The sequence below is a fragment of the Diabrotica virgifera genome, chromosome 3, assembly GCF_917563875.1.
Source record: "Diabrotica virgifera virgifera chromosome 3, PGI_DIABVI_V3a".
NCBI lineage: Eukaryota > Metazoa > Arthropoda > Insecta > Coleoptera > Chrysomelidae > Diabrotica > Diabrotica virgifera.
Genome location: NC_065445.1, coordinates 258211306 through 258236990, shown reverse-complemented (window position 1 = coordinate 258236990; position 25685 = coordinate 258211306). Strand labels below are relative to the sequence as shown.

At 33.4% G+C, this 25685-nt stretch overlaps 1 protein-coding gene across 1 annotated transcript; it reads right to left on the bottom strand.

The window, feature by feature from the left end:
* Positions 1-548: 548 nt before the first annotated feature.
* Positions 549-24168, bottom strand: LOC114339943 (E3 ubiquitin-protein ligase MARCHF5). Its single transcript, XM_028290629.2, has 4 exons — positions 23831-24168; positions 11367-11612; positions 3680-3867; positions 549-965 (listed from the first exon to the last, which is right to left on the bottom strand). The coding sequence occupies exons 1-4, from the start codon at positions 24017-24019 to the stop codon at positions 635-637; spliced, it is 954 nt and encodes a 317-aa protein (XP_028146430.1). The 5' UTR covers positions 24020-24168; the 3' UTR covers positions 549-634.
* Positions 24169-25685: the final 1517 nt, after the last annotated feature.

Genomic DNA, 25685 nt, shown 5'->3' with positions numbered 1-25685 from the left:
AATAATTCGTCAGTTTGTAAGTAAAATTTCAACATCCCCTATCTCTGAAACGAAGCATTTGCGGACATACCTTTATAAAGCAAACTGTCATTATGTTTTCATGCAGAATTATCCCTTAAAGTTTGCCATACTTATTTAAAAACACCCTGTATTGATGAAAAGCATGGCTAGTTGTTAAAGTACCTAACTTTTGTATGGTCCAACATAAGCAAATGAATCAAAAAATAGAGTGGTGAGAAAACATGAGGATATAGTTTGGTTTTAATTTCAGAATTTTATAAATGCTAGAATATTCTACAGGATGATGCGAACTTTGAGAAAAAAACACAGTTTGATTCGCACACCCTATATACAATGAAAATTTACTTATTTAGCAACATTATTATTAGAGCGACATTGGTAAAGAAAAAGGCTATAACATATTAAAAAAATCACTTAATCGGACAACAGGTTTAGGAAATACGAAACATCAAAAATGACCCATTTTTAAGGGAGCGGTTAATTTTTGCCCAGAGTGTATATTAAAAATAATTAAACATTTCAAGACGTTATGTTCTGAATAGTTTATTAAAACAGTTATTATTCCGAGCCAGAGGTGTAAACATACTCCGTAGTAAAATTTAAAAGCATTATCCTATTCTTCTCTCCTATGGAGATAAGTTGAAATGTTAGATTCCGTATAATCCAAGATTTTCCTTTGGCACTGTCTGATGTACTGCTGTTGCTTGTGGTAGATCTTCAAGCAGCCTTTGATGGCGATGAACGTAAACCCACCCAGAACTGTCTTGTGGAAATTCGACCTAATGGAATCGAAGAAGAATTTTCCGAACATGTTAGCGATGGTCGGCATCAACAGGGCACCGCAGAGAACTCTCGTGGCAGATACAGGATTTGATAGTGGCGGGATGTCTTCGTTATTCGATGTTTCTGAAGAGCTGGCATTCATTTCTAGTCTGGTACATTCGCTAAATAAAAAAAATCTATTATTGGAAAAAGATACTTGGTTCAGCCTAATACACGATGTTTTACAACGAAATTATTATTTTTTACTAGCTGACCCGGCAGACTTCGTACTGCCTCAATAGATAAAAACAAACTTTTGATACAATAAACTTAAAATAAACAAAAGGAATTCGTAATTAATAAACCAAAAATGCTCGATGTTAATGAGGATTTATTATTATTTTTAATTAATTACACATGATGTTTGAAGTAATAAAGTTTAGTTAGAAGTAACAAAATAAAGATTGTAGTGCAACAGTTACAATCTTAAATTTGTTTATTATGAATATAACAGCTTTATGTATTTTATCTACATTCAAAACAACCCTGTATTTATAATTGGGTTCGGGGTTGTCCAACTACATATATAGGTGTTGATTAATCAAATAAAATAAAATTAAAATTAAATATTAAATAAAATGAAATAAAATTTCATAAAATTGAATAAAAGTAAATAAAAATAAATAAAACTGAATAAAATTAAATAAAAATAATAATATTAAATAAAATTAAACAAAATAAAATAAAGGAAAATATATAAAATACTTAAATTAAATCAAATTAAATAAAATTAAACAAAATTAATTAAAATTAAATAAAATTTTATAATTTGCTGCTTGTTCTTATCGTGTGCTCAGAACTTTTCTCCTGCTTGCCGTTCGTCAAAAAAGTTCGGTTTAGAGATATTTTCTGAAAATTTCGAAAAATTAAAAAATTCATATTTTGCCCAATTCCAAAAAACAGTTGCACTTTTCTTCGATGAAATTTGTTGCTCATTCTTCTTCTGTCCTCAGAATACTTCTACGGCTTAAGATATTGTAATTCGGACACGGATTGCGCTAGAGAAAAATTTTTAGTACGGTTCTGCTCGGAATTCAGCAAGGAGTCTGCCTATTTAATTTCGTATTTTTCACGTGATTATTGTGAGAGTTAGGGCGTCATGGGTACCTTATGAGGTACGGGTAAAAAATATAGATAACAACCTACTCCCAGTCCGGTCAAATATACCTGCCAAATTTCATAAAAATCGGTCAAGTCGTTTCGGAGGAGTATGGCAACAAACACTGTAAAAAGAGCCTTTTTACATATAGATGTAAAATTTTTGGTGGCTACTAAAATGACTATATAAAACCGTATAAACCTTCTCTGAACTTCTATAAATAATTCAACGTCAAAATTAGCCAAATCGGCCCAGCCATTCTCGAGTTTTAGCGAGACACATGAACAGCAATTAATTTTTATATATAAGATGTAAAAATTTAGATGGTTATTAAAAAATAACGGTTGAAGATAGAAAAGCGAAAATTTAGGGTTGTATTTACCTTTCGCTTCCACATAACACAAAATAAAGAAAAAACAGTTTGACCAAAAAAATAAAAAAATATATTAGGGTGGCAGCCCCCGTTATGACGTACGGATATGAAAAATAAATAACATTCTCAGTCCGGTCGAATATACGTGGAAAATTTCATAAAAATCTATTCAGCTGTTCTCGAGTTGTGTGTTGGTAACTAACACGACTTTCTTTTGTTTATATACATAGATGTAAAATATTTAAATGGCTATTAAAAAATAACGGTTAGTGATAGAAAAGTAAATATTTAGGGTTGTATGTATCTTTACGTTCCACATCATACAAAATTTAAAAAAAGGGTTTGTTCGAAAAGATAGAAAAAAATATCAGGCCCTTATGCCGTACCGGTATGAAATATAGATAACAACCTACTCCCAGTCCGGTCAAATATACTTGCCAAATTTCATAAAAATCGGTAAACTCGTTTCGGAGGAGTATGACAACAAACACTGTAAAAAGAGCATTGTATACATATAGATGTAAAAATTTTGGTGGCTTCTAAAATGACTATATAAAACCGTATAAACTTTCTCTGAACTTCTACAAATAATTCAACATCAAAATTAGACAAATCGGTCCAGCCATTCTCGAGTTTTAGCGAGACACACGAATAGCAATTGATTTTTATATAATATAAGATGTCATACAAAATTAAAAAAAAGTTTGAAAAAATAGAAAAAAATATCAGGGGGGTAACCAGCCTTATGACCTACGGGTATGAAATATAGATAACAACCTACTCCCAGTCCGGTCGAATATACCTGCCAAATTTCATAAAAATTGGTCAAGTGGTTTCGGAGGAGTATGGCAACAAACACTGTACAAAGAACATGTTATACATATAGATGTAAATTTTTGGTGGCTACTAAAATGACTATATAAAACCGGATAAACCTTCCCTGAACTTCCACAAATAATTCAACATCAAAATTAACCAAATCGGTCCAGCCGTTCTCGAGTTTTAGCGAGACTAACGAACAGCAATTGATTTTTATATATAAGATTAGTTTTACTCCTAACTGAGTATGCAGGACCAAGTTTTCGTTGGAATTTTGCCACGCTAGACAGGCAGGAAGTGAGATGCAATTTATAGATTTCCCCTGGCCTTTTTTGTTTCCGGCATTCGTTTGGTTTTTTATGTTTTCGAGGAGGTTATTTTTAATTTTATTAAAGTAAAACTTTCAATTGTTATGGAAAGTAGTTGTTAAATACCTCTTATCAAGAAATGTCACGAAAAAGGCTTTAATTTTCCTAATTTCTCTGATCTATATTTTATGATAAAAATGTATGCTCATTGTTTTAAAATTACAAAAAAATTCTTACCTAAATGGAAAAACATTTCTTATAATTGGAATTTTTGATAGGTTCTTCCTCATAAAGGTGAGCACAGCATCTTCCCATCTAATCATTTTGCCCAGTACTAAAGCTACTGGTATAGCTGGCAAACCTATCAATAAAACTAGAGGATCAGCTTGTTCCATTATTGCCAAACCTTCTTTTTGTCCAATTACCTAAAATGTTTCTAAATAACCATAATGTTTTATTGATGGTTGGTATAAATATGTCCTAGGTTTCTAACGCAGTGCCTACCAATGATAAAATTATAAACCTACACAGGCTACTAAATATAAACAACACATGTCAAAACAATAAGTCGTATCAGCAGAGTAACTGATTTGATTTGCAAATGTTATAATCCACAGTTCATGTTTACTAAGTAATCTGTTATAAATAGCCGACAACTTGGAAGACTTAAAAAGAATAATGAACAAAATAAGATATAGTGGAAAATACAGACTCTCTCTGTCTCTCTTAACATCAAAAAAACCAAATTTATGAAAATTAGCAAGAATACAAACAAAATATTAACGGTTGGCGGCCAGCAGATTGAGAGAGTTTTATACTTATAGGTCTGGATCCTGCGTATGAAAAAAAGTTGATTAATAGCAAGCTGAAAATTTGTTAATAGCTTAAGGGTGTCTAGTCGGATAAACTTTGATATATGGGAACACTGGAACAGGGGCAGTTTTAATTGTGGAACAGGTTAAAAATTTGGAATGGTCACACCACGAAAACGGCACATTTATTTTGTCCGACAGAACAGACTTAAACTCTCCGACCAGAGATTAAACTCTCATGCAAAAGTCAGACTGCTATTTATCACCTGTCATAATTCCTGTCATTTGGCATATTCCACATGTTCCACTCATTAAAACGCCCATTTGGTGATAAATATCAGTCTGATTTTTGCATGAGAGTTTAATCTCTGTTCGGAGAGTTTAAGTCTGTTCTGTCGGACAAAATAAATGTGCCGTTTTCGTGGTGTGACCGTTCAAAATTTTTAACCTGTTCCACAATTAAAACTGCCCCTGTTCCAGTGTTCCCATATATCAAAGTTTATCCGACTAGACACCCTTAAGCTATTAAAAAATTTTCAGCTTGCTATTAATCAACTTTTTTTTCATACGCGGGATCCAGACCTATTACTTGGGAACGATATCACAGAAAATAATCATTATACTGCAGAAATAAGAGTGAGAATTGAAAAAGCATATGCCAACTTCGTGAAAACGGAAAATATTTTATGCAGCAAAGATCTGACACAGGCCCTCAGACTAAGACTAATTAAATGTTATGTACACAGTGTGCTTTACTATGGAGCTGAATCATGGACATTAAACCGAAATGCAATAAATCGACTTAGCATCTGAGTGTTAAGGATTTCATGGGTAGTTAGAATCACGAATATAGAAGTGTTAAGGAGAATACGCAGCTCAGGAAAGAACTGGAAGGAAAACTAGAAGAAGAACAAGCGGCTTTTAGGAAGGAAAGAGGAACAACAGATAATATATACATACTGAGAAATATAGTTGAAAGGAAAAACGAAATAGGAGAAGATTTATATAATACGTTTATAGATATTAAAGCTGCTTTTGATTCTATAAAGAGAGAAGTAGATAACCTATGTATGTTCTGGCACATCCCCTAAATCGCAACCCTTAAATATTAATAAATGCCAAACGGCTTAACGTAGGATGACGTGTGACGTATCGTTGGAAAGGGGATGAAAAAGGGGGTTGAACGCAGTATGTGGCGTGCGCATCGGAATATGCCAAAAGGGCATTACGTCATATCTTCGTTTCTATTGGTCCGATTTTGACGTAAGAGGGCTCGTCAGAACGTGGAGGGGGTAACGAATAAGTTGAGACAAAAAACAAAGATGGCGGCAGTGCCAAAACGGCATTACAGCATATCTTTGTTGCTATTGGTCCGATTTTGACGTATGGGGTGTCAAATGAAAGCGGTAACGACACAGAAGCCAACTGTCAATTCTTCTTCTGTCAACGTTCAATATTAACTGTCAATTCTTCTTCTTTTCCGTATAGTGCCTAACAGAACGTGACATTTGACGTATGACGTGACATTTATGTGTGACGTGGCAAAGCGCTGACATGCGACGCAGAACGTGACATTTGACGTAGATATGTGACATTGTTCAGTTTTCCGTCCGACATTTGACGCAGAACGTGGCATTTATGAGACATTGTGACACTGAACATGTTCAGTATTGATATGAATCCCACCGAGTACATACATAGGGTTATGGAATTTCAAACTAAACTTAATCAGTTAAATAAAGATATTAAATCATATGAGGATATCATCATCATCAATGGTGCTACAGCCCTATGAAAGAGCCTCGACCTTCCCAAGTCTATTACGCCAGTCAGTCCTATCCATTGCCAACCGTTGCCAGTTTGCTGCGCCTATTTTTCTCCCATCCTCATCTACACCATCTTTCCATCTAAGTTTTGGCCTACCCCTATTTCTACTTCCCACAGGTTGTGACATAAGGATTCTTCTAGGAGGGTTGTTATGCTGTGATCTTGCTAGATGTCCTGCATATCTTAGTCGTCCTATTCTTATAAGAGATACTACGTCTTTTCCACCAAATATATGTTTATATCTGTGGTATACCTCGTAGTTGTACCTCCTCCTCCAAATACCATTTTCACAGATGCCACCGAATATGCCTCTCAGGATCCTTCGTTCAAATATAAGCAGAAGGTTTTCATCTGCCTTGGAGATGGTCCATGTCTCCGATCCATATGTCAACACTGGTTGTATAAGGGTTTTGTATATGGTTATTTTTGTTTTTTGGCTTAAGTTTCTGCTTCTCATATGTCTACTCAGTCCAAAATAGCATTTGTTCGCTAGGATTATCCTTCGCTTGATTTCTTCTGTCATGACGTTTTCCTTGGTGATCAGGGAGCCTAAGTATGTGAATTTGTCCACCACTTCAAAGGTAGAGTTATCAACAGAGAATTGGTGACCGATGTTTCTGGCTCTATTGTTGGGTGTTGATGCCACCATCTTAGTTTTCTCCTCGTTTACTGTCAGGCCCATATTTTTTGAGGCATTTGAGAAGGTGGTATACATTTCTTCTAGTTTGCGTGTTGTGCGGGCAACTAGGTCCACGTCATCGGCATATGCCAAAATTTGGGATGATTTATTAAAAATATTTCCTCTGTTGTCTATTCGGGCATCTCTGACCGCCTTTTCCAGAGCTATGTTGAAGAGGAGACACGCCAGCGCATCTCCCTGTCGCAGCCCAATATTCGTTTCAAACGCCTGTGATTGTTCGCCCTGTATTTCGACTTTGCAAACGACTTTACGCATTGTAGCCTTAACCAATCTTATCAGTTTGTCAGGGATGTGGAATTCATCCATGGCTTCATACAATTTATTTCTTAGGACACTATCATAGGCCGATTTAAAATCTACGAAAAGATGGTATGTGTCGATATTGAATTCATTGGTTTTTTCCAGTATTTGTCTTAGCACAAAGATCTGGTCTGTTGTTGATCGACCAGACCTAAAACCACTTTGATATTCTCCAAGAAGCTCCTCTGAATATGCACTTAGGCTAAGGCTCCACGGGCGAGAAATTCACGCTAGCAGTAGCCGTAAAACGAACTTAAGGTTCCGCGGAACGGAATGGGAATAGCCGAACTGAACCGACTACGCACAAGTCCTGTAGTCGGTACAGTTCGGCTATTCCTATTCCGTTTTGCGGAACCTTAAGTTCATTTTACTGCTACTGCTAGCGTCAATTTCTCGCCCGTGGAGCCGTAGCCTTAGGCGACCATATAAGATGCTCGAAAATATTTTGTAAGCTGTATTAAGGAGGGTTATTCCCCTATAGTTTCTACATTCCAATTGATCACCCTTTTTGTGTAGCGGGCAAACGATTCCAAGACACCACTCTTCCGGGATTTGTTCCTCATTCCAGGCTCTTAGTATTATTTTATATATTTGATTAGTCAGGGTAGCACCTCCATATTTAATAAGTTCCGCGGATATACCATCACTTCCTGGAGATTTATTATTTCTTAGGTGTTTTATTACATCCCGTACTTCTTGAATTGATGGAGGCTCTAATGGTGTATTGTTGGTTGCTCTTGGGTTCGGTTGATTTGGATCTTCTACTTCGATGGTAAGTAGTTCTTTATAGTGTTCCACCCACCTTTTCAATATTTCTTCTTTTGTATTGAGTATGTGCCCCTCCTTATCCTTACATAGTCTTAGCTTTGGTTTGAATTCCTTTCTTGCATTATTTAGAGTTTTATAGAATTTTCTTGTTTGATTTTCCTGTTTTAATGCCTCAAGTTCTTCTAGTATTCTATTTTCATAAGTTCTCTTTTTTCTTCTATGAATGCACTTCTCTTCTCTTCTAAGGTCTTTATATTTTTGTTGTTTTTCTCGGGTTTTCCTGTGCTGCATCTGTTTATATGCATCGTTCTTTCTTTTTGTAATGTCCTCACACTCAGCATCGAACCAGTCATTGCGTGATGGTGGTTTCTCTGGCCCTAGAATATTATTTGCTGCGTCTTTAATATTATTTTTACACATTTCCCATTGTTCGCTGATTGTTAGATTCTCATTAATTATGCAGTTAGTTTCGATATAGTTTTGAAACCTTTCTACCGTTTGCGGATTTTTGAGGAGTTCAATATTAAGGCGCGTTGTTTTGGTACTTCTCTCCTTCTTCGCGTTTGAGATTCTAGCTCGAATTCTTGTGCCAACTAGAAAGTGATCTGAATCAATATTGGCGCCTCGATAGGTCCGGACATCCATCAAGTTTGAGAAATGTCTAGCATCTATGAGCATATGATCAATTTGGTTGTTCGTTAATCCATCGGGCGAGGTCCAAGTTCCCATATGTATTTTTTTGTGTAAAAAACATGTGCTTCCTACGATCATGTTCTTTGCGGCTGCGAAGGTGACTGCTCGGTGTCCATTCGAATTGGTATTATTATGGAGACTATATTTACCGATGTGCGGTAGATATATATCTTCCCTTCCGATTTTTGCATTCAGATCACCGATTACTATTTTAATGTCACTTCTGGGACAACTGTCATATGCTCTTTCTAATTCATCATAGAATTCGTCTTTTTGACATCCATTGAGACGTATTCAGCCTACACCATGGGTGCATTACACAAGACATTGTCTATTTCACTTTTCACATACTCGCTGGTGTTGTTGCTGGCACCCATGGTGTAGGCTGAATACGTCTCAATGGATATGTAGCTTGTGGTAGTTTTCTAAAAGCGTAAAGACCTTGCTGCTGCTGCTGTAAATTCAACTCTTCAGGCTTCCACGTTTTGTCCTCAATATGCAGACTATCGAAATGTCTTTTAATTTGTTTTATATCCTCATATGATTTAATATCTTTATTTAACTGATTAAGTTTAGTTTGAAATTCCATAACCCTATGTATGTACTCGGTGGGATTCATATCAATACTGAACATGTTCAGTGTCACAATGTCTCATAAATGCCACGTTCTGCGTCAAATGTCGGACGGAAAACTGAACAATGTCACATATCTACGTCAAATGTCACGTTCTGCGTCGAATGTCAGCGCTTTGCCACGTCACACACAAATGTCACGTCATACGTCAAATGTCACGTTCTGTTAGGCACTATACGGAAAAGAAGAAGAATTGACAGTTAATATTGAACGTTGACAGAAGAAGAATTGACAGTTGGCTTCTGTGTCGTTACCGCTTTCATTTGACACCCCATACGTCAAAATCGGACCAATAGCAACAAAGATATGCTGTAATGCCGTTTTGGCACTGCCGCCATCTTTGTTTTAGTCTCAACTTATTCGTTACCCCCTCCACGTTCTGACGAGCCCTCTTACGTCAAAATCGGACCAATAGAAACGAAGATATGACGTAATGCCCTTTTGGCATATTCCGATGCGCACGCCACATACTGCGTTCAACCCCCTTTTTCATCCCCTTTCCAACGATACGTCACACGGCATCCTACGTTAAGCCGTTTGGCATTTATTAATATTTAAGGGTTGCGATTTAGGGGATGTGCCAGAACATACATAGGTTATCTACTGAGAGAAGTAATATGGTCAGTAATGAAAGATCTGCAAATCCCCCAAAAGATAGTAAGCGTGGTAAAAAGTATATATAGAAACATACTTGCTAAAGTACAAATAAACGGAAACAGATCGCCAATAATAAACCTAAGGAGAGGAATAAAACAAGGGGACAGTCTCAGCCCAGTTTTGTTTATATTAGTAATGGATAGAGTAATGAAAAGCGCTAAAAGAAGGTCAAGACAATTACAGTCAATAATAGGGTACAGGAATTTAGTACCAGTGAGAATGGAGGGATTACTATATGCAGGTGACTTAGTAATAATAGCAGACAATAAAGAGAAAATGCAAAAATTAATCGATATCTGGGTGGAGGAAATAGGGAAATGGAGGTAAATGTAAAGAAAACGAAGACCATGATAGTAACCCAAAAGAAAAGGGAAGAAATAAACCAAACGATATTTAGGTGCAAAAACGAAATAATAGAAAGAGTCTCGACGTTTGAATACCTTGGAGTAATAATATCAGAGGATGCAAAGATAGATCAAGAAATCTCATACAGAGCGAAAAAAGCAAATAAGATCTACTATGCACTAAATAAAACAATATTTGGAAAGGAAGAAATAGATAAAGAAATAAAACTGAAGGTATACAACGCAATCTCTGTACCAACTTTAATATATGCAAGTGAGACATGGGTAAACAATGCAAAAATAGACAGTATAATGAACGCAGCGGAGATGAAGCAGCTAAGAAAAATGGCAGGAAAAACAAAATTGGACAGAATAAGAAATGAAGATATTAGACAAAGACTGAAACAGGAATCGATAATAACCAAGATACAAAAAAGAAAATTAAAATGGTATGGACACATTAACAGAATGGACCAGGGAAGACTACCAAAGCAGGTGATGGAATCGAAAAGATATGGTAAAAGAAGGAAAGGGAAGAGATGGATCGATCAGATTATAGAAATTGGACAGGAAAAAGGAAAAACACATCAACAAATGAAAGAGTTAGCAAAGGACCGCAAGAAATGGAAGAGATGGATAGAAGATGAATAAAACCTCCGACGCCCCTGAGAGGCATAAGGAGTTTCGAGAAAGAAGAAGAAGAAGGCGAATACGCAGTGAGAGGAAAATCGAAAACACTATAAAAGAAAGGAAATTGCAATATCTCGGACATGTGACGAGAGGCGAAAGAATTCAAGGAAAAATAGAGGGTAGGAGAAGCATAGGAAGGAGATGCGTTTCCTGGTTAAAGAACCTGAGAGAATGGTTTGGTTGCAACTCAATGCAATTGTTCAGAGCAGCTGCCTCAGTGAGAATAGCCATGATGATTGCAAACCTTCGTCGCAAAGATGGCACTTAAAGAAGAAGAAGAAACCTGTTAAGTTTTGGTGGTTTTTGGTAAGCTTAATAGGGTTGTCTAAATGATATTGAGCAAATATTTGTAATAACAATAATGTTTTATTAAAGAATATCATACCCAAATATACCCATATTGCCAATGATCATCTTATTAACTGCTTACACTTCGTAAAGCACATGTATTTATAATAAGTTCGAAGTATCATGTTCTATCCGTATAGCAAAATCTTACCTGCATAATTGTTATAGCGCCATAAGTGACAGCACACCAATATATAGCTCCTACAACTATCCCTGCTGCTAAGAAGGGGCATCCTTTGTAAATAAAACTATCTACTGTGTCCAACACCAAAACTAAAACACCCATGTTCGGAAAAACTATTATATATTCTGTTTGGCATTGTGGACATGTAACTTTTCCAAGATTGCCACCTTTTTGTTTTTCGTCTACCCACCTTTGTAAACAAGCTTGGTGTACCTACAAAATATAGGATTAAATGTTACAGTATTAGCTATGTGTTTAAAAACTTAGATAATTCAATTTAATAGTAGGATGTTTAATAGGACAATTATTACAATAATAATATTCTGATCCATTTTTCACAGGGGATCACTCCACTTTTTCTTTGTTTTTTTGCTCTCAGTTGTCATCATTCACACATTGTTGTGTGATTCTGTTCAGTGGCGTAGCGTAGTGGGCACGGCCCGCCCCGAGCGGCACTTTTTAGGGGGCGGCAAAATTTAACAATAAATAATAAATATATTTTGTAAATATTTGAACCATTTTATATTTTTATCGCAACTACAAATTAGGACCGATTGAAAGGAGCACGGAATTTTTCATTACTTATTTTGTGACGAATTCGAGGAAAATATTTACAAACAAGGGGACTTGACATAAGATTGTGCGCTCAGAAAGTAAATGCTTTGCAGATGATATTAACAGAGAAAATAGAGGAATGGGCAAATGGTAAGTTATGCAAAAAATATGTGTGAAGAGCTTGGAATTTTCATAAAACCTCTGAGGCGCATAGCCAGAAAGCATATTTTGATAACGGAACTAGAGATGCTAATTTTTCTTGTGAAAATGAGTTGAGACAAAAGCTGTTTTGTTCGTTAGATAGAGTTATTGTAGAAATTCGTGAGCGTTTTCAACAGCTACAGAAATTAACGGATAAGTTTGCTTATCTAACGCCAGCTATATTATTAGATCCAAACAACACTGAATGTGAATGTAATCTAGACTACGCATCTGACGAATTGACCAGCAGGATTTCAAGCTGGAAAGACTCCGAAAATAATTTGATTAATGCAGACTTACTTAAATTATTTAAATTTATTGTTAAATCCAAACTGGAAGATAGTATATCCAATATTTTAATATTGTTCCGAATATTTTTTACAGTTGCTATAAGCAATGCCAGCTGTGAGAGAATTTTTCAAAATTGAAATTGATTAAAAATTATTTAAGATCGACAATGAGTACTCTACCTAATTTGGCTATTTTGTCTATTGAGCAAGAGGTGTGTGATGCGATAGACATTGACGGTGCAATAAAAGACTTTGCTCTTAAAAAAAGTGGACGTATAAATTTTTAATTGAAGGCGGAAGTTTTGTTTTTAATTTTAACAAATACTCATATTACTTGTCAATAAAAATAAAAATATAACATTATACATAGTACCGTTCTAGTTCTAATTAAAATTGATACTCCATAGGTACCTAAGTTATATCAATGTATCTAACTGGTTAAAGTAAAAGAATATTTGTATTAATAAACGTGACTGTAAAACTTAGATACACTTTTTATTTAAAATCTAACCTATATATAATGCAAAATAATGATGACTGTTCTTGCCGAAAAGGTCTCTATAATAATTAATGTATGTATGTAGAGTGCAAACACTCATGACCACGGCGCAGTAGACGAAATTTGGTTTAGTCCCTCCTCCATGCAAAACGCACTGTACTTACTATGCAACGTGAAAATATCGACTTGAAAATTATTAGTTGTTTTGTTGACTTTGAGGTGTTAACTTTCAACATAGATTTAAGAAGGTGTTTTCATTAATCTAAGACTTTCAATAAGTTTGTGTGTTTTCTCCCGTTTACCTATTGCGTATTCAAATTTATTAAAAGCGGTCAAAAGGTAGGTACTTTATCATAGATTAAAATACATATAGGCGCATTAAGGAAATTTAAATAAAATTTTTTCATTTCTTTTTTTTTGAGACTGGTGCAAAACAAAAATTACTTGCAGTCTGTTTCAATGAATTGGTTAATATTTGATATTGAAAAATCTTTTTTTTTTTTCTAAAACTACTTCATATGTTACGATTTATGTTGATTTGAGCCTATATTTTTTGAAATCTTTGTTTTATACATCGTGTTTTTTTTAACATAAAATTTTACAATTTTGATAACTTTTTTTAACATAAAAAATAAATTTTTGTTGATAAAAATAAAAATTTCAATACTTATTTTATATACGTAGTTATGAAATCTTAACATTTTTTTTAAATTCGTTGTCGAATTATAATTAAATTATATTTTTTTGGTGATTTTTTTATAGAAAAATGAAAACATTTTTTATAACACCTACCGAACATACAAGTGATATGTTTTTTTAATTTATGTTTAGATCAATCCTAATTGTTTAATCAAAATATTTTTATATTTTCATTTCGTTCACAGTGCCATTACAATGAATAACAGCCGTGTTATTCACAGTCAGGACCGACACTTTATTTACAACGTATATAAGTTTTTTAAAAAGGAGCAAGAAAAAAACAATACGATATCTTCTGTTTTAAAGATGGTTGTTGAAGCCACTGGAATTTCTAAAAGTAGCGTCCAAAGAATTATTAAAGAAGGAGAGCCAGTTTCCGATTTTTCATCTCCTTCAGGCAGCTCGGGAAACATCTTTAAATCTCCCAGAAAAAAGATTAATCAGCCAAAGCCGAAAACCAATGTCGATGGTTATGAGGGAGAATTTTTAAGAAACACAGTGTATACCTTTGCAATGATTCATGGCAGCAAACCTACAATGTCAGCTGTTTACAACGCTGTTAAGAATGAACTTAATTTCCAAGGTAAACTATAGTCGTTCAGAAAAGTGGTGAAAAAATTAGGTTTTAAATGGCAAAAAACAAATGACAACCGAAAAATACTCATGGAAAAATCTCATATTCGAGCCAAACGAACCGAATACCTAAAAAAGATAAAAAAATATAGAGCTGAGGGTTATGATGTTATCTACACTGATGAAACGTATCTCCACAGCAGCCATCCATCCAATCCATCCAATGGCACTACAGCCCAAATCGAGCCTTGGCCTCCTTCAATAAGCTTCTCCAATCATTTCGATTTACCGCTGTTCTTTTCCATGAACGCGTTCCCAGGAAGTTCCTGGCATCCTCATCGACTTCGTCTTCCCATCTCTTTTTAGGTCTTCCAACCGGTCTTCTTCCCTGCATTCTTGCATTCAGCAATTTTCTGGGGATTCTATTCTCATGCATGCGGACCACGTGCCCTGCCCACCGTAATCTCTGTAGTTTAGTGTGTTGTGCTAGAGTTGGTTCGCTATATTGCTCGTATATTTCTCTATTATACCTAATTCGCCAGTTGTTATTTTCCCTTATTGGGCCCAGTATCCTACGTAATACTTTTCTTTCAAACACATCTAATGCATTGGCAGATTTCTGTGTCACCACCCATGTTTCGCAGCCATAACTTACTATGGGCCTGATTATTGTTTTATATACCCGGAGTTTTGTTTTCCGGTGTACGTCTCGCGATTTGAATATGTGGCCCATCGCGAAATATGCTTTATTTTCCAGCACAAGCCTTCTATTTATTTCCGGTTCTTCTTCACTGCTTGCAACCAGATCCATTCCTAGGTACGTGAATCTATTCACATGTTCTATATCGTCAATAAAGTGTTGTTGCGCCGGTCTATTTGATCTGGTTTGTATGAGTAGTTTTGTTTTATTTGTATTTATTGCTAGCCCTACTGCTTCTGCACTCTGTTTCAACTCAACGTAGGTTTCTTCCGCTGCATTCATTGTTCTGCTCATTATGTTTATATCATCCGCGTATGCTGCTAATTGGGTAGATTTGTTTGTAAGTATGTTATTTCCGCTTACCGTCAACCGTCTAATTACATATTCAAGAACAAGATTAAAAAGCGTTGGAGCCAGTCCGTCGCCTTGTTTCAGTCCTTGCGTTATCGTAAACGCATCAGTGATCTGTCCTTGAATACATACTTGTGCTTCTGTTTCTGTCATTGTCATTTGCACTAGTCGTATTAATTTTGATGGTATGCCAAATTCTTCCAATTCTACCACAGCAGCCATACAACATCTAAATCATGGGATGATGGAACAAGCAAATGTTTAAAGTCTCCTGTTGCCACAGGTTAGCGGTTAATTATCGTACATGCAGGAGGGGAAAACGGTTTCGTTCCAAATGACCTACTAATTTTCAAATCTGGTCAGCCTACTGGAGATTATCATAATGATATGAACCACGAAAACTTCATAAGATGGCTTCAAGAAAAGTTAATTCCCAACTTGCAAGATAAAACCGTGCTTGTATTGGACAACGCATCTATCATAACGTAGCCTGTGAAGCGGCCCCTACATTGTCATGGAAAAAATGGACATGCAGCGATGGCTAACAGACAGATGCATTTATTTTGCAGTGACTGATACAAAACCGGAACTTTATGAAAAAATTAAATTGAATAAGCCAACACATAAACAATATGTAGTAGACACTATAATGGTGAAACAAGGACACATTGTATTACATCTTCCTTCATACCATCCTGAACTAAATCCTATTGAAAAAATTTGGGGAGTAGTTAAAAATCATGCCGCTTCAAACAATATGTCGTTTAAAATATCCGACGTTAGGCAGATAGCCGAAGAAAAATTCAACAATCTCGGAGTAGATGTGTGGAAGAAAACATGTGAACATGTTATTGAAGTAGAACAGGAGTACCTTAAGAAAGGACACTTAATAGATGACGTGGCTGAACTAATTACAGTTGAGTCCGCGAGTCTTTACACGTGCGTCATCATTTAAAGCATACGAAATAAGTCGGAAATCTATTTCACGCAACAACAACTGACAGAAAGTGGCTACTGTTCCGATTACGGGTTTTATTATAAACTTTGACGTTATCAAATATATAGAATGCCAAATGTAAGTTTTGCTTCAAAATTTTTGTGCAGAATTACAGCTATATTTGAAGTAGCTTAATAAATTCTTTTATTATTATTGATTAATAAATAAATAAACAATTTATAAAAAAATTCAATAACATATTTTATTTTTGTTATTTTATTTACTTTGACGGAAATCTAAACGCAATCATTTCTTTACTGTGTGAATGACGTTAGCTTTGTATGTTTTAAATATTAATTGCCAAAATATAATTATTTATCTTTTTTTATACCTCTCTCTTTTCAATGTACTGAGTCTAGATGGTTCATAAAAATAACATGTGTTTTTACTTAATAACAAACGGCAGCTGGTTTGTCATGAGTTTCATGCGTGGAAGAGAATGATGCTAGATAAAAAGTATGTGTTTTATCTCGCCAGGTATTAATGACGCACGGGTAAAGACTCGCGGACTCAACTGTATACATGTTGGCGAAGGTGATTCTGACAGTTTCTGGTCAGACACTGACGATGATGGTGACCTAGGATGTGAACTATTAGAAGAATCTGCTATAGACAATTAAAACTCTTACGAGAACTATATACTCTTGCGTGACTATAACGCGAGTGAATGAGTTGTGACTGCATAGCTCCACCGAGGACGCATGGGATGCAGAAATAGCTATCTGGAGATGGTGGTCCAACTCTGAATCAAATTAAAACAAAACTGCCTTTATCTTTTCCATGTTTTCAATATTTAAAAATATGTAAAGAACAACCACATATGTATTCTCAATTTTTAGTACAATTTTATTTCTGAGCAATTATCATTTAGAATCCCAGAATACAAACCAAAATTGAGCAAAAGGGCTACCAAATCCGGGAATAAAAATATACAAGATTTATGGGAACTTCAAATTTCTTTAGCATAGAATGGATTACTTCCCATCAAAACTTAAAAAACATACAGATCTGGATGCTTTGTGCTCTATTAAAGCTATACCACAGCAATATTGCAGTTTTTATTTGAATCTTTCACACGTTTTAAGTAAATTCAATAAAAAAAACTAATAATAATCTCTTTATTTTGATATTTACTCATTAGTTACCATTTATATGCACCTAATCAAAGACACGTACTTTGTTGAAATATCATTGCAATGATCACCTAAAATTCTTAAAAACCTTTGAAGGAATTCATTTTATTTATTTATTTATTAACGGGATAAACCCAATACATACAAAATACAATAAAGCAGAGCTTTCGTCGTAATAATGAAAATATAAAATTTAGATACATGTAAAACTACAACTAAGTATAAAACACAAACATAAAAAATAAAAGAATATAAAATATTGTTAAATGATGAAAACAACATTATAACAGTTAAATCTAATTAATTTTTTGAATTCAAAATTCAAGACGCCCGAGTTCTTGTTTAATAGAGTATATATCAAAACTAAATAAAACCAGGTATAGATCATAACTAAATCCAACTAATTACTAAAAGGAAATCCATGTAGCCGTATAGGCAGGTAGAATCTAATTATTGTTCTATTGTTTCTAATTGTTCTTATCTAACCTCATTGCAGTTCCTAGTAATCTCTGATTTCTGGTAGTTATGTTATGACGTATGGAGAATTCCAAACAAATTATCGATCAATCATTAGCATTCAACAAATCAGTAAACAAATTATCATTATCACTAAATCAAATTATCTGTTGTACTCATTTTTGAATATTATTTTATTTATCGTCCTAAATACCATTATAAATCAATAAAAAATTAATTAATTTGTAAAAAATTTTTAATGTAGATACAATTGTTTAGAAATCTTAAAAATAAATTATTAAATTAAATGAGTATTAGTTATACATCTCATAATATTAGTTGTATGTCTCAACTCAAAATAACAAATTAAAAATATAAACTTATAAACAATAATTTTGCAATGAATAATAGGGCTTTTTTACGTTTAATACCGAAAGTTAAGTTCAAAATAACAAATTAAAGCTAGTTTTTAAAAAAACTTGAACAAAAATCATTGAAAATATAAACGAAATACACATAAAAATCATTTTTGTTATGCACCGTGCAATTTTTTATTTATCACTCAGTCCAACACTGTAACAATTTCGACAATTTCGAGGTTGCAGTCGAAGGTAGAACGTTTCAGTTCGGTTAGTATATAATTCCACTTCCAATATCACCTTTCTGCCTTTACATGAATTTTGACCCGCCTTCGCGCAGCTCCATAGTCAGGAGTGTTTGAACTATCTCTAATGTATAGTATACATTAAATTAAAATACCTAAATAAAGGGTGGCAAAATTGTCTTCCGCCCAGGGCAGCCGACACTCACGCCATAGATAAATAATATATAGTATTACCAGATAGATAGGCAACTCACTGTAAAAATTTGGTTCCTTACGCCATTTGCGAGTGATGTGTTAACTAATCACCATTTGGCGGGAAATTCAAATGGACAAGCATTAATTTTATCCGTTTAGCGCCTCTTGAGGGCAATTTCGTTACTAATTAAAATATCGTGTTATTTTACAAGAAATAATCTCACCTATATTATTAAAATAAAATACCAAAACTTACTAAGCTTGTTAAAGTATTTTATTTAAATAATATCTAAGTAATACTCATAAATTATTCGGAATTCTCAAGTTGCAAAATATGTTATTTTTGCTGTCAAATTTAGTAAGGAAAAGGGATATAAAAAAGTTAGACAATTTTTTTCTAAATATAGGTACGTGTATTTATTCGTTGTTTCAGATAAAACAGTTATAAACTAATTACTATTTACCTATGCATTTTCTAACTTTTCTATGATTTGTACACAACAATAATAAACCATGTTTATTTTTTTTATTAACACAACACCAAAGTTCTTTCGCAACTAAAACAAAACTACACACTACACTTTATAACGAAGGATAAGGAACCAACTGAAATTGAAATTACTAAGAATAAATCGTTACAGATAATACAATAAAAACTGTAAACTAATAGAAAATTATTTGTATTTGCAATTTGCACTAACTCTAACTGTCATTACTTTTGAAGAATTGACAATAACTGGCATCGTCGAGTTAAGCCTCGTTTGATTATTTTATTTGTGACATTCAGGTATGGTGTTTTAACATAAATGATTGGTTAAAGTCTTTGTGAGCGAGAAAGGCTGCCATTTCTCTTTATTTAGCTGACCGGTGTGGAAGTGGTGGGGGAAATTCCCCAATTTTTCCATATGAGATTCCGGGGCATGACTCACGCTACGCCACTGATTCTGTTAATAACTTCTCTGACCTAATCTTCTCATCTGTACTTTGATCTGCATCTAGGTCTTGTATTTGTAGGTTTCCACTTTAACATTTTCAGTTAGTTTCTATAAATATATTCAGTTTCGATCATTTGTAGTTTCTTTTCTAGTTCTAGTGTCTCATTTTATCCCTGCTTATTTTCTCCCGAATAATACAGAGTGAATTTTTTTTCTATTTTTCCCACTTCCATCTTGGTTCCTGAAGTGCTAAGATATTTCGCTCCTACTTTTTCATCTGTTGGGCTAATTCCTGCATTTTTCCCCACTACTAGAATGGTTTTCACATCCCAAGTTGCTATTTTTGCATATCTTATTTTCTTGTTTTTTTTTCCTTTTACAGTGGAACCCCGATAAGTCGGCCCCCGATAACCCGGAAGTCCGGCTAACCCGGACCGATTTTCATCAGACAAAAATTTAACAAATAAACAATTTAACAATTTTATCAAATAAAAATGTATGTAGGCCAAATAATATTTCAGAGATAATGTGTATTTGTGTAATTTGAACACATAAGTACAATAGTAAAAATGATTCATGCACACGGCGGCAGCCAGAGCGACCGTCTCAGCTTATCGGAAAGAACAGACACCTGTCTGTATTCCTTTTTCTTTATTTATGTCAAACTGTCTTAGCATTGTTTAAAAAAGACGTGACTATTTAAAAATTCTTGTATTGTGTGTAGTACAGCCTATTAATCACTTCCGTTCTGTAATGTAATCGTGCTTCAGATTGTGTTTGCTTTGTCTACGTAATGGTAACAAAACGTAAAAATGTTGCAGTGACAATGGAAAAGAAACTAGAAACATTAGGTAGGATTGATAAAGACGAATCTTTAAAATAAATTTATTGCAGCATCATAATATGATATTATGCTACCATAGGTCTGGATCCCGCGTATGAAAAAAAAGTTGATTAATAGCAAGCTAAAAATTTATTAATAGCTTAAGGGTGTCTAGTCGGATAAACTTTGATATATGAGAACACTGGAACAGGGGCAGTTTTAATTGTGGAACAGGTCAAAAATTTGGAACGGTCAGAACACGAAAATGGCACATTTGTTTTGTCCGACAGAACAGACATAAACTCTCCGAACAGAGATTAAACTCTCATGCAAAAATCAGACTGCTATTTATCACCTGTCATAATTCCTGTCATTTGACATATTCTACATGTTCCACTCATTAAAACGCCAATTTGGTGATAAATAGCAGTCTGATTTTTGCATGAGAGTTTAATCTCTGTTCGGAGAGTTTAAGTCTGTTCTGTCGGAAAAAATACATGTGCCGTTTTCGTGGTCTGACCGTTCCAAATTTTTAACCTGTTCCACAGTTAAAACTTCCCCTGTTCCAGTGTTCCCATATATTAATGTTTGTCCGACTAGACACCCTTAAGCTAATAACAAATTTTCAGCTTGCTATTTATCAATTTTTTTTTGTACGCAGGATCCAGACCTACCATATTATGGTGTCGGTACATCTCTACAGTATGACTGAGTTTTTTACCAAGAAATGAACAAAACTCTACACTCTATACAACTATACGTAATTTAGATGTGTACTGTGCATATGTGTTTCATGTTTTTGTAATTGTAATGGAGGTTATTTATTAATTTTTACTATATTCTCCGGCTAACCCGGATTTTCGATAACCCGGATCGGCCGCGGTCCCGATTAATCCGAGTTATCGAGGTTCCACTGTACTTTTATTTGGTATGCTCTAAATTAGGTATTTATATTCTTTGAATGATGATATAATTTTTCCAACTAGTAGCAGTGGCATTTTCAAGAGTGATAATAAAAACATCACTGAATTCGTTATAAGTGAGTTTTACACAAATACAAAAAGAAATAATAAAACTTATATATAAAAGGTTTCGCTTATAACAAAGTACATTAGGTGTCCCATGAAATTCCTATTGAACTATAACCCTCTATAACGAAGCATATTTGGTTATAACGAGGAAAAATGAAATCGAAGAATATGTTTCTTTACCTGTTTTTAGGAAATTTACCATTTATGATGGTGCCCATTGTTCAGGTCAACCATCAACACCTAATAAACTACGTAAGAGGCATCAAAACATTTCAATATTATTGTTGTCTGATATAATGTAATGAAAATGTCTACTGTAGTAGAAAAAATAATTCGTGAATAATTTCATGCGTGTGCAAAGATCTGTTGAAACAACTGTATTTATCTTCAGGTATATTCAATAAAGCAAGTAATTAAATTAAATTATTTAAATAAAATGTTATGTATTTGTTTGTTGATTGAATGACAATTCAAAACATTCAGTCATTGTTGTATAAAATTTACGTAATTTAATTGTAAATTTATTGCATGATACCACCCATTAATTTCACAACTTAGCAGGTAGGCTATATTTATATTAACCAATTGTAAATGTAATTAACAATAAAAATAATTATGTAACTATTTTTTAAATAACCCAAATACACACCCAAATGACCTGGATTGAAGATAAATAAAAATTAATAAAACCTTTTATTCAGTATATTATTATGTATTATACATATTTAGTGTAAATATGTGTAAAAGATTTATGCCCACAATTTTTTTGGGCACTACATAATTATTAGACATTAAATATGAATCAATAAATGTATGTAGAAAGAAATAATAATACCTAACAATTTGATCACAAGTGTACTTATGAAATTTATCATTTATGATGGTGCCCATTGTTCAGGTCAACCATCAACACCTAATAAACTACGTAAGAGGCATCAAAACATTTCAATATTATTGTTGTCTGATATAATGTAATGATAATGTCTACTGTAGTAGAAAAAATAATTCGTGAATAATTTCATGCGTGTGCAAAGATCTGTTGAAACAACTGTATTTATCTTCAGGTATATTCAATAAAGCAAGTAATTAAATTAAATTATTTAAATAAAATGTTATGTATTTGTTTGTTGATTGAATGACAATTCAAAACATTCATTGTTGTATAAAATTTACGTAATTTAATTGTAAATTTATTGCATGATACCACCCATTAATTTCACAACTTAGCAGGTAGGCTATATTTATATTAACCAATTGTAAATGTAATTAACAATAAAAATAATTATGTAACTATTTTTTAAATAACCCAAATACACACCCAAATGACCTGGATTGAAGATAAATAAAAATTAATAAAACCTTTTATTCAGTATATTATTATGTATTATACATATTTAGTGTAAATATGTGTAAAAGATTTATGCCCACAATTTTTTTGGGCACTACATAATTATTAGACATTAAATATGAATCAATAAATGTATGTAGAAAGAAATAATAATACCTAACAATTTGATCACAAGTGTACTTATATACAGTGGAACCTCGATTATCCTTCAGGGCACCGGACCAAGGGTATGACGGATATTCGAAAAGACGGTTAACAGAACATTAAAAAAAAATAAAAGTTCATAGTACATATAGCTCTCAAATTGTATTTGTATGTTTTATTTGACAATGAAAGAGGTATTTATGTTAGTACAGTCGAATCAGTTTAATTTAAAATATTCCGAAATCTTTGTTTGTTTTATTGTTACTTCACATTTTGCAACGGCTGAATTTCTTAATCGACGTAAAATCATCAAATCTAATCATTATTGTGCCGTGCGTTTTTATTTTCGGCTTGCGATTCTAAAAATAGAACTCTAAAAGCATGGTATCATTTATCATTACCTATTTAAATTGAAATTTAATCCAGAGCCCTGAATAAGGAAAAAACTTATTTACATAAAAAATGCGGTGGTGGCATTACTGCACGTGTACATTTCAACGAATTTCGTTTGGCTTATCGCAATGCTCAAACAAAATGAATTGATGACTCAATTTTTACTTATGTAGTCAATATAACAACTTATGTATGGACCCTGACGGTTAACAGAGGTGACGGTTAATGGAGAGACGGATAATCGAGGTTCCACTGTATATATTATACCCTTGTGCTCAAATTTAAAAATTAAAGTAACCATAATAAAAACACAGTAATTAACTGTAAAAAATTATAGAAAAATAACATTGTTTAAAAACAAAAAATAATAAAACGATTGAATGATATTCCTGTACTTAATAGTACTAACTGCGTATCCAAAGGTCATCTACAGTACTTAATTTTCAAAAAAAAATACCTATGAACTTTTTGCAATAACTTGTAAATATGTAAAAAAAAACTTACCCATTTTGTAGTGCCCCTACAATTACAGGGTTGAACCCATGCAGCGGTTCTGTCTTCCTCGTCTGTTGCAAAACATACCCAACAGTATCTGGCGGAGTCTTTAGTGTGTACTTGAACCCCTGTCTCTGTATTGCTACCTCTATCTTCTTGGGAATTACTTGGAGCTTGTTCATCAGTAACAGAGTCCATAATGCTATATTTTCATAACAAGTGATTTAGAGACAATCCGTGACAATTGGTTAGTAAATGAAATATATGAAACACAAATTATATCATATTGTCCAAATATTGCAAAATTTATATTGAAAACACATCAGAAATGTCAATTACAATAATTACGAAATGTCACTTTTGACTTTTGACGGGTTGAGGATTTTCTTTTGAATGAAGTTAGGCACAGTTTGAGTGCGTTTTATTTTTTATCTGACCAGTGGCAGACCAAATATGATTTTAAAGATGTATTTTGAAACGAAAGATGAAATATAGATATAAAGCTTCAAAAATTAATTACACAGTGTTATTTTGTAATAATATGAAATGACTTCTGATAAAAAAGTTTGTAATAATATGAAATGACTTCTGATAAAAAAGTGATTGATCTTTCGTTAAATTAGAAAAAGAAAATATAACGTACAAAAAATTATCTATGATAATAATCTTAGGAGAAAAGAATATCTGGTAAAACAATAACTGCCTTACTAATAAAACACTCGTATTCTAAGGTTATTCCGTATTTATATCTAGAATAGTTATCCTAAGTATAACGTAGATATAATACGAAAATAATTTGTTACTATGAAAAAAATATTCATAATTTTTTTATTAAAAAATATGTGGGCCAAAGCCCTGTACAAGTAATCCGTCAAGGAAATATCGGTTAAAAATTTGAACTTAAGCATGGATGTTTAAAGTATTTTTCATTAATATGCTCCAGGTAACATCTGAGCTGTGGTTTGACTTGTTCACATATGGTGAAAGTATGGCAGCAAGTGAGTATTTTTGTAAAATTATATATAAAAGTGGTTAGCATGTAAATTTCACGCAAGCACTGATAATGATTGGTAAACCAATCGAAAACTAGTTATGTGATGTAGCCCTTTTTAGGAATTTTAAATATATACCTTTTATAAAGGATTTTATTGTTTTTTGTATTACATATGGTACACAGCCAACTACAGGAAAACTTTTTCCTTGTGGATTTTTATTTACTTCTTATGTTAAAAATACCTATTTCTAACAATTTGAAAAAAAAAAATTTCAAAAAAAATGAAAAAAAAACTTTAAAAAAAAATTTCCACGCATTATTACGATCCTCCTAGACAGGGCCCCCGCTACCATATGTGCAAAATGTGAAATGCACACGGGCGCCGTCCTTTAGGGGAGCCACAACCGAGGGTTAAAAAGTGCAAAAATATTTACAAAAAAAAATAAAAAAGCAAAAATTAATTTTAAAATAAAAGTTGAGAAATTAAATAGTTCAGTTTTATTTTGTTTGGATCTTGGATAACATTTTTAGTCTTTCTATAAACATAAAATAAAAAATTCCGCTATAAAAATAACAAACACTCAACTGTAGATAAGAAATACCTAACTATGCGATTTCGTGGAAAAATTCCGAACACATTGGTTGAGCAATAGTATGTGGGCGGTAATTCTATCTCAGCGATTAGCGGACGATTCTGCGGCGCTCAAATGATGAATCGACAATACATATTTGAGAATCGCATACCTATCAAATAACTAATTAGACCGGACTGTATTGTCGCCCCCTTTGCGAAATTATTCCGCTTCGATTTTTTTGCACAAACTAACTCAAAAAGAGGTCCTTATAACAAATACACAGGGTGTAAAGCGG

Excerpts from the sequence above, each read along its gene's own strand:
- LOC114339943 (XM_028290629.2), bottom strand. The coding sequence starts at position 24,019 with ATGGACTCTGTTACTGATGAACAAGCTCCAAGTAATTCCCAAGAAGAT. Across the intron at positions 11,613-23,830 it reads GTAGGGGCACTACAAAATGG|GTACACCAAGCTTGTTTACA; the intron begins GTAAGTTTTTTT and ends TATATTTTGTAG. Across the intron at positions 3,868-11,366 it reads GCGCTATAACAATTATGCAG|GTAATTGGACAAAAAGAAGG; the intron begins GTAAGATTTTGC and ends GAAACATTTTAG.